Source organism: Ciconia boyciana, chromosome 2 (assembly GCF_034638445.1).
Source record: "Ciconia boyciana chromosome 2, ASM3463844v1, whole genome shotgun sequence".
NCBI lineage: Eukaryota > Metazoa > Chordata > Aves > Ciconiiformes > Ciconiidae > Ciconia > Ciconia boyciana.
Window position 1 is genome coordinate 146,740,121 of NC_132935.1, and position 12,091 is coordinate 146,752,211.

General features: G+C 39.8%; 1 protein-coding gene across 2 annotated transcripts in view; it reads left to right on the top strand.

Moving 5' to 3' along the window:
* The window catches only part of CACNB2 (calcium voltage-gated channel auxiliary subunit beta 2), a 261,310-nt gene that overhangs the window by 167,684 nt on the left and 81,535 nt on the right, over window positions 1-12,091 (top strand). For both annotated transcript variants that reach the window (XM_072854405.1, XM_072854406.1), the window contains exon 3: window positions 3,006-3,125. In XM_072854405.1, coding sequence (XP_072710506.1) covers window positions 3,006-3,125 — 120 coding nt within the window. The remainder of the gene's footprint in view (window positions 1-3,005; window positions 3,126-12,091) is intronic.

Consider the following 12,091-nt stretch of genomic DNA (forward strand, 5'->3'; position numbering starts at 1 on the left):
AGCTAACACCCACACTGTCCATTGTGCAGCTGCCGTGTCAGGCTTAATGGCTGGTTTGTTTGTTTTCCTCTTATTTAAAGGTAGCGTTGCTTTGGGGTTGGTTTATGACACCGTGCCTTACTTGGCAGCAGCGTGGCACTGAGGAACTGCAGTGCTGGTGGGGAAGGGTTTGGATGCCCCCTTTCTTGAAGGGGGTTGAGTGTTGGGGGACCCTGGAGTGTCCTGGGGGCTGGGGCTCTACGGCGGGGGTTCAACACAGTCTCATCTTTCATTAATGCTGTGATAACATCAATGGTTTGGACCATAGGCCACTGTTGTGTCAACCATAATAGGATTTAATCTCTACACTAAACTTCTGTCCGCTTGTTGCTGCTTGTCTTTTGCCACTGTTTCTGTTGGGGAGCTGTGCCAGAAGTTGTGGCAAAGGGAAATTTTAAAGAATAGCCAAATTTGAAAGGCTCTGGGGAGGTTGCAGGGCTTCTGAGTATATTCCTAACAGACAAGATTTTTCAAAACATTCCAGAAAAGTTTGAGTGTATTTTCTTTTATTTTCTGCTCCTTTTGCTTTAGCTCACTAGGCAGTTTAGTTTTGGAAGATCACTATAACGTAGCAGATGTATTTGGACTCCTGTAAGCAAAATATCTCTCAGAGAGTAATTTTCTTTATGTCAGTTCAAAGACAGCTTATTAAACTCTATGCTGTAACTATTATGGGCTTCAGGAAATACAAAAACATTTGGAAAGTTAAAATTTACCTTTATTTTAAACTCGCAGTTTAGGGAAAACTATTGTTTGCTCTAATAGTGGTTAAATGTAGGCTGCATCACTTGTGATGCGGCAAGTTAGTTGTTACACAGACACAAACCATGGCAGGGTTTGGTCCTTCCTGGGACATGCTGACATGCTATGACACGTGCATGACCACTGTTCTCAGCTGTAATCTCTACTCTCTATTTTTCTTGTAACTGTGAATTTATATTGAAGGCAGGCACTGCAGTCAGCTACAGTGATCTTTGTCAACTAGAATTTTGCTTGTCTGTCAGTGAATCGTAATACCCTAGAAAACCATGCCTTAGTATGTTGTTCCCGTGTCAGTTTATGAAAGGATAGAGGGTGACTCTGAAAAGCAGAATATAGAAATTCAACGTGTTGTTTGGCTTTTGCCATATTAGGATCTAATGTGTATGCATTAAGTGGTATGTTGCAGTTATTCTTTGCTTCTTTCCTCTGCTGATGTCAGAAAAATATAAGCAGCAACTAGGGGGTTAAATTCCTGCTTAACAGGCATATTTTTGGATTTACGTTTTTGTAAGAGAGCTCGGAGTGGAGCTCAGCGCTTTGCAGCGGAGGGAAGCGCTGCGTGACAGAACCGAGCGTCCGAGGGAAACGTGGCTCGTAGCAGACATACATGATGGGAACGAGACGCTGTACCAGCTCTTCCAGTTTCGCAGGGACCTTGCATTTTCCAGCTGTTTACCCTTGAGATGTAAAATGGCAATTTGGCATAGGCTAACAACCCGGTGTGATGTGAGCATCTGCGTAAAAGGCTGCACATATGGAGCATGCCCAGTGATATGAACAGCCTGTTACCCCACCCCCAGCCAATCTAGGAAGAGATGAAATGAACTTTGCACTTGTAAATGTCACTGAATACATTTTGCACAGGATTTTAAAAGGTTCTCTTATAAGCACTATTTTTAACGGCCAAATCCGCCCCCCAAAACAGAAAGGAAAAAGCCCTAGGTATTTTTCGATGATCTGTCTCAGTTTATGATCCATTGAAGCATCTCTCACAACATTTACCTGAAGCCTGGCTTATTTTACCTTTTTATCATTCAAGTTGAGATTTTTGGAGGTGGTGTGGATTTTTTGTTTTTTTGGATTTGTGGTTTTTTTTTTCTACTGGCATGAGAAAATTTGAGAATTTAATTGCAGTAGAATACTTGGAAACAGTGAGGCTGCAAGCTTGAAAGGCAGAGGGAAGAGAAGGAAGGCTCTCACAGCAGAGCATGGATAGGAAAGGAGCAGTGATTCTGCGGTGCTCAGTGTGCACATGTTTTATGAGATCAGTGCCGGGCGCTGCAGCTGCGGACAATAACTGAGTTGTCTGGCTAATGAAGGCCACCTGGATCAGGCTTCTGAAAAGAGCCAAAGGAGGACGTCTGAAGAATTCTGATATCTGTGTAAGCCCTACGTTTTCATTATCGGCATGTATTATATGTATTACAGAGAGGGAGAAAAAAAAAGACAGCGAGGAGAGGACAGTTGTTTTCGTTCTGATTGAATTAACAGAACTCTATTTTGTATGCAGGGAGATGCAGAGGGAAAGCAGAGCTGTCATTATTTATAGAGCTGTTCTGGCATTGTGGCTGCTTCCATTGTGGCGATACGGGGACATGTGTTGAGTCCAGACGGATTTTATTAGTTGGAAGTTGATTTGTGGTCATTTGCATGTTTTGCTGAAGGGCAGAGATGGATACGAGCCATTTGCAGTTCTGATGGGGAAAGTGTGTCAGGTAAAGAGGTTGCCCTAAAATAAAAATGGATAGCAGAGGTTAAATCTGTTGGCAGTGATACTATGTAATGGTAATTATTGATACTGAATTTGCATTTCTATTATAAAAAGCCTGTTTCCTTGCTAATACTGTCACTGTTTAGACTTTTAATTTTTATGGAGCCATCCTTGAAGTGTGTCCTTCAGCCCTGCACTGCACCACTGCTGTAACTCTGTGGAACAACTGACTGCTTGCTGAAAAGCACACAAATAAGAGCACGGGGATGGTGCAGGAAGTGAAACACTGGGGAAGACACCTGCACTTCTGGAAAGTCTCCAGAAGAAAACATTTACCTAGACATAATTTTTCTAAGTGACTTCCCTTTTGGGCAGTTATTCTCTTTTCAGGGATACAGAAGTACGAGAAAAAGCAAGGTGCATAACCACTTCTTTTTTTTTTTTCTTGAACACAGAAACAACTTGCAACATTATTTTTCCTTTTCTTGTGCAGGGTTCGGCGGACTCCTACACCAGCCGTCCATCCGATTCAGATGTATCTCTGGAAGAAGACAGGGAAGCAGTGCGGAGAGAGGCAGAGCGACAGGCCCAGGCCCAGCTGGAAAAAGCAAAGGTAAGGTGTTACTTCATGTCACGGACTCATAAACTGTTCAGCTTTAAAGGACTGTCATCTCAGCTGTTACTGTTTTTAATGTGTTAACATATAGCATAAGACCTCTTATAAAGATTTTCCTGACAACACTAGAAAATATATTTTCCAGGAAAAATCACTTAGAATCAGTTTTCCACAAAAGGCACTTGATTGGCTTGTGTATTTCCGAATAATCTTATTTCAATGTGTGCATTTTTTTCTCTATTGAACATACCCATTTATTTGCAGTGTATAGGGTCAAAGCTTTGAGTTCTTCCTGAAGATGTTTGTGGAAGTTTGCCCGTGGATCGCTACAGTACTCAAAACTTACAGTCCTAGAAGTCAGCCCTCAAACATCCTATTCATCTTCCTTCAGTGAAGGATCGGTCCCTACAAGTCATATGTAAATAGGGAGAATCTGTTACAAAGGTCTCTTTTGCCTGAAGACTTCACTGGCTTTCTTTACAGTTTGTGTGTTAAATGACCCTGTGAGTAATATGCTCTAGGACTTGTTAAGATTTCTCCTTCTGTCTCCATGCTCCTGGCAGATAGTGACAGTTTAGTAAGGAAATACTAAATAAGCTTTGGGTTCTTGCTGTGTGTTTATATATTTTCCAGGAGATGCATTTAGGACTGTGAGGGTTTTAGCAGTGAAAGGGTATGGGCTTGTTTTTCATTCATCCATACTGTATCTTTAAGTACCATTGCACCTGTAAAAATCACGCTCATCTTATTTGTTATAATTTCTTTATCACGTCATTCCAGTTTTTCTTTTTTGTGTGCTACCTGCCAGATCTTGGTGTATCACTGTTTTCCAAGATCTGTTTTCCTTTTTCATTTCTCATATTTAAATATTTAATTTTTAAGAACCGTTGAGATCCCTCCTCTGATCTACCTGATATACGTTTCTTTCTCACTTTCTCTCTGACTCCCCTCCTCCATTTTGCCTTGTTTTTTCTTTCCCTATCTCCCTTCCGTCCGTCTCCCATTCTGTTTCCTTTTCTGCTGCCAGCTTTGCCTCTACCCATTTACACCACCTGTTTTACAAGGGTTCTTCAGAAATTCGGGAGTCTAGGTCATTGAGCTATGTGCCTGATTGTATTGCGAGGGCCAGCTCCGTAAATAATGCAGTACTATAATGCACAAGCAGACAGTTTCATCAGGCCAGAAAACTTGAGCAGGGAAGCCAAGGATTTTTTTTTAAGGTAATTGTTGACAGATATTTAATAAGAGCTCCTAAAGCAGCTTTTTAATGAGATGCTGGAACTTGCCGAGAGATCCTGAACATCTCTTTGAAGTCAGGTCCTGCTGTCCTGGGATCAGTATAGCAGAAACTCAACAGAAGCAGCCCGCTTCTTCCGTTCCACCTTGTATCTTAGACATGTTGCTGATCAGAATCAGGAGTTTCAGTTTTATCGGGTTGCTTTTTGCTAGTTTGAGATTTCTTTGCTTCTAGGAAAGATGATAAAGGCTGCCCTGAAATTCAGGTGAAGTGTTGAATTTTATCAGTAAACCCACAGTCTTTAAAAGAAGAGTTGAAGTAACAATATCTTGCAGACTAATCAGGGTAGCAGTACAGCACTTACTGCTGAACCGGTGCATCTCTTAGCGATGAGTAAATCTATGCGAGTGTTGCTATGGGAATTTGGCTTACTGATGCTGGCTTGAATGCATGGACAGCCCTTATGTAATATTCATGACCTCTAGCACAGCTGCCATTGTAGTTTGTAGAGAAACTGCTAGCAGACCCTGACTTTTTAAAACTGTATTTCTATACATCAAAGCAATGTTCTCACTCCAGCTGGCATAAGATATAGTCTCTAGGTCTGACACCGTCTGAGACTGTAAGACAACTTGTGAACAGTCAAAAGTAGCAAAGGCACTGCCAAAATCAACCTGCTATAACAATAGGTAATTCCAGTCATACAGAAAACACAAAATGAATTATTTAAATCATTTGTGCTTTAAAATGGATTAAAGCTGGAACTACATTAGCAGATTTGTTTCTCGAGTCAAATGTTAAAAAACATTCCAGGCTGTAATGTATGGAAATCATTTTATGTAGCGGCTATAACAGTGAAATATTTAGTCTAGTGTAATATTTAAATTAATAATATTAAATAAAATATTATATGCATTTGGTGCTTACATCTGAAATAAATGTTTAAAAAGACATAAATTAAACCTAACGCAGTAGATCTAAAATATGACAGGGTTTGCTTTTCTGCCTTTATCGGTGACTCAGTTCGTCACCTCCCTGAAACACAGTAAAACTAATGAAGCGGTAACTTCTGTTGGTGCTGCCTGGCTGCTGTGCGCACCCAGACCTGTTTCCTGCAGGCAGCAGGTTTTGCTGCCTGCTCTCCGTGGCTGCCTCGCCTTCGCCCTGACCGGCTATCAGGCAGAGCCAAGTGACGCAGCTGCTTTAACTTTTTGCCTTTTAATATCGTGAGTGGAAGTGTTGATCCTAAATAAAGTAATTACAGTTGTATTTGTCACAGGAATAAGAAGAGGATGACATACATGAATAATGCAGCGGTGGAGGGAAAATAATAGTGAATTAAGGGTAGATGAAAAACTCTTGAACTGTGTCATGCACTTAATGAAAACAGTTTAATGACATCCATTTTCCTTCCTTACAGCTAGGGAAAACACCTTAAACTGAAGAGACGAATATAGTAATAAAGCACATAATGGCAAATTGTTAGGAGGATTTTAAGATTTTTAGATTTGGATTTTTATGGATTCTAGGTGTTTGTGTAGCATGAAGCCAGAATATAATATGCATATCTGAGACATATCCAAACAGGGAAAATAAAAACAAAAAAGCTTGTAAGAAGATACACATTCTGGCCATAGTTATTTATTTATTTATTTTCTACAAGCATTGCTTCTCTGGAAAACGGTTAAGCATATTTTGCTGACTCACTCTGGCACGTGACTTACTGTAAGGAAGGTGGGGCCATGGGTGCATGTATGGAGTTGTCCAGGCATGGCAAATTAAGAGGCAACTGATGAAGCTACCTGCAGGCCAGCGGCTGTTCCCAGGGGAAACGAATCTTCAAATGAAGCTGTTAAGCTCGAAGCAGAGGTAATATATTCCTGGTTAGAACAGTTTAGCAATGCAAATACAGAAATACAGAGAGGTTGGGTTTTGTTGGGTTTTGTTTTTTTGTTTTGTTTTTTGAAAAATAAAAATAAAAAAACTTCAAGGCGTTGAGGATTTCCTGGGAATCCTCCTCATAGTCCATAGCATGTGGCTCTCTCTGGGGCAGAGACCTGCATTGTGGCTGAGGAGGGCATCCGAGTAATGCCTGAATCTAAGGACTTGTAGTAATATTTTACTGAATTTCCTATTTCCATAAAAACATGAATCTTAAGCATTCACAAGACAAAAAATAAATAAGAAGCCCAATGACATTAATTGCTTTTAGTGTTAATATTTTAAAAATTGTAATTTCTACAGGAAAAAAGCTTTTTAGTTTTGAAGGGTGAGGATCAAAAATAGGTGATAGTAAGTAAAGATTTTTTTTGTCCATTCCTTGCAAGTATTCAATTAATTATCCCTTAAATATTGCACTGAGTGAGAGGGATGAGATCAAAGGAAAACTGTGAGGTACAAGTATTAATGAGACCTTAAAATTCAGTACTAAATGAGCTAAAGTTTGTACATAAGAAAGGGGACTTCAGTACTGATTTTTGGCCCTCTCCAATGCTGGTAAAATCAATTCAAATATTCTGTTGATTTATTTTGCCTCAAGCACATCATATGTTATGAACTAGTTTTTGACTGAAATACCATTAGTCAGGTGGTCTGTAAAGCTCTCCTCTTCTGCAAGGGTAACTACTTTCTTCTCTTCAGTCTCTTCTCTTCAAATGTTTAGATTTTGCCTCTTTTTTTTCTCCCATGGCTTTAGAGCTCCAGAAACTATTTTCAAATGAGACATATAGAATATTTTCAGCATTTTGGAAAATGAAATATTTTTTTTCAGTTATTTCTAGTACCTTGGTTACTTAATGTGCCAGTTGATAATCCAGGTTCTGTGTCTCACCTGGGACTAAGGGACAGCCCTATGCTCTTCGTTCTCTGTTAAGGATTGTTCTCAGCATCCTTTGGTCCTGAAACTTCTTAAATGGCTGTTGAAGGTGGATTGTGGCCTTCCAGAAGTCAGTAATTGTGTCTGTAATAGGAAATCTTAGTTCCTCTCAGCTCTGCTTTGTTTGCACTCCACCTAATATTGAAATATCCATAGTCCTAGTTTAAAATGCTATTCAAATAATTTTTATGTTAAGGTGGTGAACCACTGAAATTTTGATACCAGACATCCCTTTGTTGGCTCTTAGGCAATAATATAAGCTGTTGTGTTTTGCTTTCTTGGTGTGTGCCGTAGTAGTGGTGATGGCTTGTGACTGTGAGTAATAATGCAATGTCTTAAGTGTAATGCATTGCCTCCATGCATGGGTTGGGGACCACAGCTTTGAAATGTGTAGCAGGCTGGGATAATACCTACATATCCCTGCAAGGCTGAAAGCGTGAAAAAGATTGTCAGATGTAATTATCCAGTGCAGTGTGCCAAGACTAGTTATTTAAGTATTTTTTCATTCTCAGACAGGTTTCACAGCCTCTGAATGACCCCATGCTGCTAGCAGGCAGCTGCAAAGCTAGTTAAGGTATGTCTACTTAAGCTGCAGTAGCATTTTTGACAGACCAGAAGTGCCCATCACCTTGATATGTGTCCTTATATTATGTCAGCTTGTTCCATCATGGAGACTCTATTTTTCTCTCAATTACGAGAATGTCGTGGTGCTGAACAGCACCCAAAGCCATAGCAACTTAGGATAGTACTTTGTGTTAGCTGTTGTGTACGGCAATATTTTTTTCATTGATTTCTTCTCATTTGCCCTTTTGTTTTAGAATACTTCCATTGCATGTTATCATTTAGACAGCTAATGTTGCGTGTCAGAGTTGCTGGGATTACATGGGAGCTGGCACAGTGGTCTAGCTGGAAATAAATGAGTTGTTGATCCAAAAGTACAGTTCCAAATCTGGATGTTGCTTAGCTGGAGGCGAGTTCTGCATTGCTGGATCTGCTCAAATCAGGTTACAGATACTCTTTCTCTTCATTTTCTTCATTAATTTCTGCTGCTTTTTCTTAGAACTGTAACATGGGGACATAAAGCAGCTCCCTTTATACTGCTGTCTGTGACCTATAGTTTTTTCTTGTTTATATTCATGATCTATTTTGTCTTCAATTTAAGTGTATACACTTGTTCTGCACTAGTGCCTGTCATTATGTTGGTTATTTCCCTGGACAGTTTATCTGTTCTCACTGTTGGGCTGCATTGTTCGGGGGCTGGAATTGTTTCTTCCAGCAGGGTCTCATGTAACCTGGGATTGAACGCTCCAGAAATAGCACCCTCTCTAATTAAAAAACATCTGTTGTCTCCCATTCATACTGTGTTACGGAGTGATCAAATCTGTTTCATAAGTATCCTTTCCTCTTCTGCTTCTTGAGTGTGAGTGGGGGAAAAAAGAATGGAAGGATATTAACACAGCCTAAATTTAGATACTTAACTGTAGATAGATCCTAGAGTATCCTGATGTTCTTTAAATAATCAGCAGAAAGAGATAATTTTTTTCTGAGGAATAGAGAGACAATACTTAGAAAAAGTCCTGAGGACAAGCATAGCTCTTCTGCCTGCTCTCACCTGCTGCTTTCACATGGGCCTGCTCGCTTCCTTGACAAGACGTCTTTGCTCTGACTTTATCTGTACGCTTAAATTCCTGTACAAAGGTCAGTAATACAAATGTTACTTTTCGTTTGTAAAACTAAACCAGTTCTTTATTAAAAGAAGTGCTGAAGAAGTATTTTAACCAAAGTAAGCATTGTAAGCCAAGTACAAAGAGCCGCATGCATCTTAAATCCGTGTCTGGACTTTTTCTCCCCCTCCTCCCTCGGGTCTCCATGGCATAGGCGACCTGTTAGCTGTCAGGCACTGCAGACCTTACGGTAGAGGTTCCCAAACCGTGAGGTGCCTGTTGCTGGCCAGTTGTACGGGGTGACGGCCGCATGCTACCTCCTACTTGTGGCTGCTGAGCCGAGCTGCAGTGTCAGTGTGGTCAGGCTAGCCCTTTGCTGTGCCTTGGGCAGCGGTGACCGATGGGTCTGGGTGTCAGGCCAGGTGCTGGTGTGGGGGTCAGCGGAGGCTACGGAGGGTCGTGGGAATCGTACGAGAGGATGAGAAGCAGCTTTGGGGATGCTCTCTGTGACCGGTGGGGAGTGAGTGTGGTTGATGGACCCTGGGAAAGGAGGAATTAAGATACGCCTCTGCAGGCTGCTCAGGCTGGCACAAAGGTGAGCACTTTCGCTCATGTTAGATAAAGGTAGATGCTGCTGGTTGCTCTAAGCAAAGTAATTTTCAGTTAAGACATATATGACCTGGTTCATTAACTTTCTTGATTTACTGGGTCCGATTTAGTTTTGCCAGCATCTGAGACGGTATGCTGCAATCCAGAACTTCACTTTTCTCAGCAGCTGGTTCAGCTATCTGAATGCCATGGTTTTTTCAGCGGTTAACATATGTCTTTTTACTTAAAAGAGAATACTGATCCAAAAATAGAGGGGGAAAATAGGATTTTAGGGCACAGGCCATTGTTAAAGGTAGCTAAAATGTTCGTAATCACCTTAAGGTAAATGCTGAGCTTTTTGCATCTGTAATATCTATTTTGGGGATAATTTACATAACTTTATCTTTTCTACTCTAAATGATTGATATATATTTCCCATTTAAATTCCAGCTTAATGTAGAATCTATCTGGAGATTTTTGGTGGGTTTATCTTTTTAAAAATCTTTTATTTTTCTAAAATTAAACATGTACTTGTAAAATGTTTTCAAGGTAGGCATTGCTGATGCAGGTTTATACAAGCATTAGGGCTCTTAGTTATTCTTGAGTTCAGTAAAATACAGGATTTTAAATGTGTGTGGATCTGGACCTGTGTTTATATCTGTGTGTGCTTATACATATATGTATGGATTATATATATCCATATACACATACATGTGTATATTTGGATATACATTTGTATATATGTCTGCATGTATTGGGTAACTAGCACTGGTGACTTGAACTGGCCATCTATGTTCTGCAGCTGGTAACTTCCTGTTGTAAAGTGTTTATTTTGTACGCAGGGAGAACTGTTGTACCAAAGGATTAACTTGTGAGGAAATAGAAGGGTTTTATCAGAGAACAAAGTTATCCTGTGATCAGAGCTGGTAGTGGACTGCCATGGGCTTTTTGGAAGCAGGAATGAGATGGAGTAAGGACTTCAGTGTAGCCAACAGTGGCTCACTTTGCAGAGATGCCCCAGCTAACACTGACCCACATGAGGTGGTGCAGTGGCTTGGAGAAAGACTAGTTTGGACAACAAAAGCATTATGCTTTCTGCTGTTGTACCGAAGTGGCTATTTGCCAACCAGTTCAGGAACTAACCTGATTTCTGTTAGAGCGGACACCTGGCTGATGTGTGTTATTATGCAGGCAGGTGCTTGTCATCTGCAACGAAAACAAACCCCCAGACACAGTTCTTGAGTCCTTGGCAAAGATCTGAATCGCTTCCCTCCTCACTAACCCACTCTCCCAAAAAAACAGGAAGGAAGAAAAAAGAAAAAAACAGGTATCTGTAGTCTTGGTTTTATACTTAATCAGAAAAAGATAATGGAAGGAAGCTTCAAAAATATTTTTTTTTTTTTTAAATAATTGCAACTTGTTGTATAACATTACACACAAGATGCCAATGAGTTCTAACTATAGGTAGCAGTAGAGTGCTTTGGTACAAAATTAGACTGATGTTAGTGCCAATTCAAAAGTGTTTACTTTGGAAAATTTAACATTAGTTACATAAACTAGTCACTGGTTGTATAAAACTTAAGAAAAATCAGTAGGAGCCCAAAGTAAACCTGTGATACCTGGGAGGAAGATACTCTGTGTTCCCAGGCTAGGAACATTTTAAGTGCAAAACTCAGCTTGAACTATGAACAGTGTCTGGATTCTGCATAATTCATCGTATGAGAGAAATTAATTAAAAATGAAGATTCAGAGAGAGGCCCCCACTGATGCAGGTTGTTTTCCTGCTATCTTTTCATCTATATTCTGTGTAAAGCCAGTGCATGCCCTAGAGCAAAAAACATAGCATGAACTTCCCCTAACGTTCACTTGTGGAGCCTACAGAAACCTCTGAACACCTCCTCTGTACCTTTAACCTCCAACCCCGTATTGATATTTTCCTCCAGCATTTCATAGTCACCTGGTTTGTATTTCCAAATACAATATTATACAGAATATTGAATGCATAAACCCTCTCTTTTATACCTTTAAAATCAATCCTAAAGTAAAGTGTATGTGCTGAGATATGTTTTGGGCTGCAACAAAATATCAAAGATGAAACAGACATTTATCCTTTGTGGAACGATGGATAACCATTTACTCTTCTCCCTCCAAGTCTGAGATGTAAATGTGTACCAAGGGTTTTAGTCATATAATTCTGCAACTACCTAGTTTTAATTTTACTTACTTGATTAAACAAGTTCAGCTCTAATAGCAAGGAAGCAAGCAATCAAATACTTTTATTGGATCTGATATGAAATCTTAACATCTAAGTTTTAGATGACATGCTTTAGCTGAGATACTACCCACTGAAATATTACTTGTTGCAGTTATTTTTCTTAAAGAAAGTTCTCCTCCTTGCTAAATAGATAAATATGATATTTTCATCCAGGATTTTTTATTTAAATCCAAGTTTACTGATAGCAACACACATGCAAATGCTACCTAAGTTTTTTTAAAGTTATACAATATCAAGCAATACAACTGTGCAAACAATTCAGATGTTACTAATACTGCTGGAGAGAATCCAAGGCTTTCTCCCATTTTCTTTTTCTTTACTGTC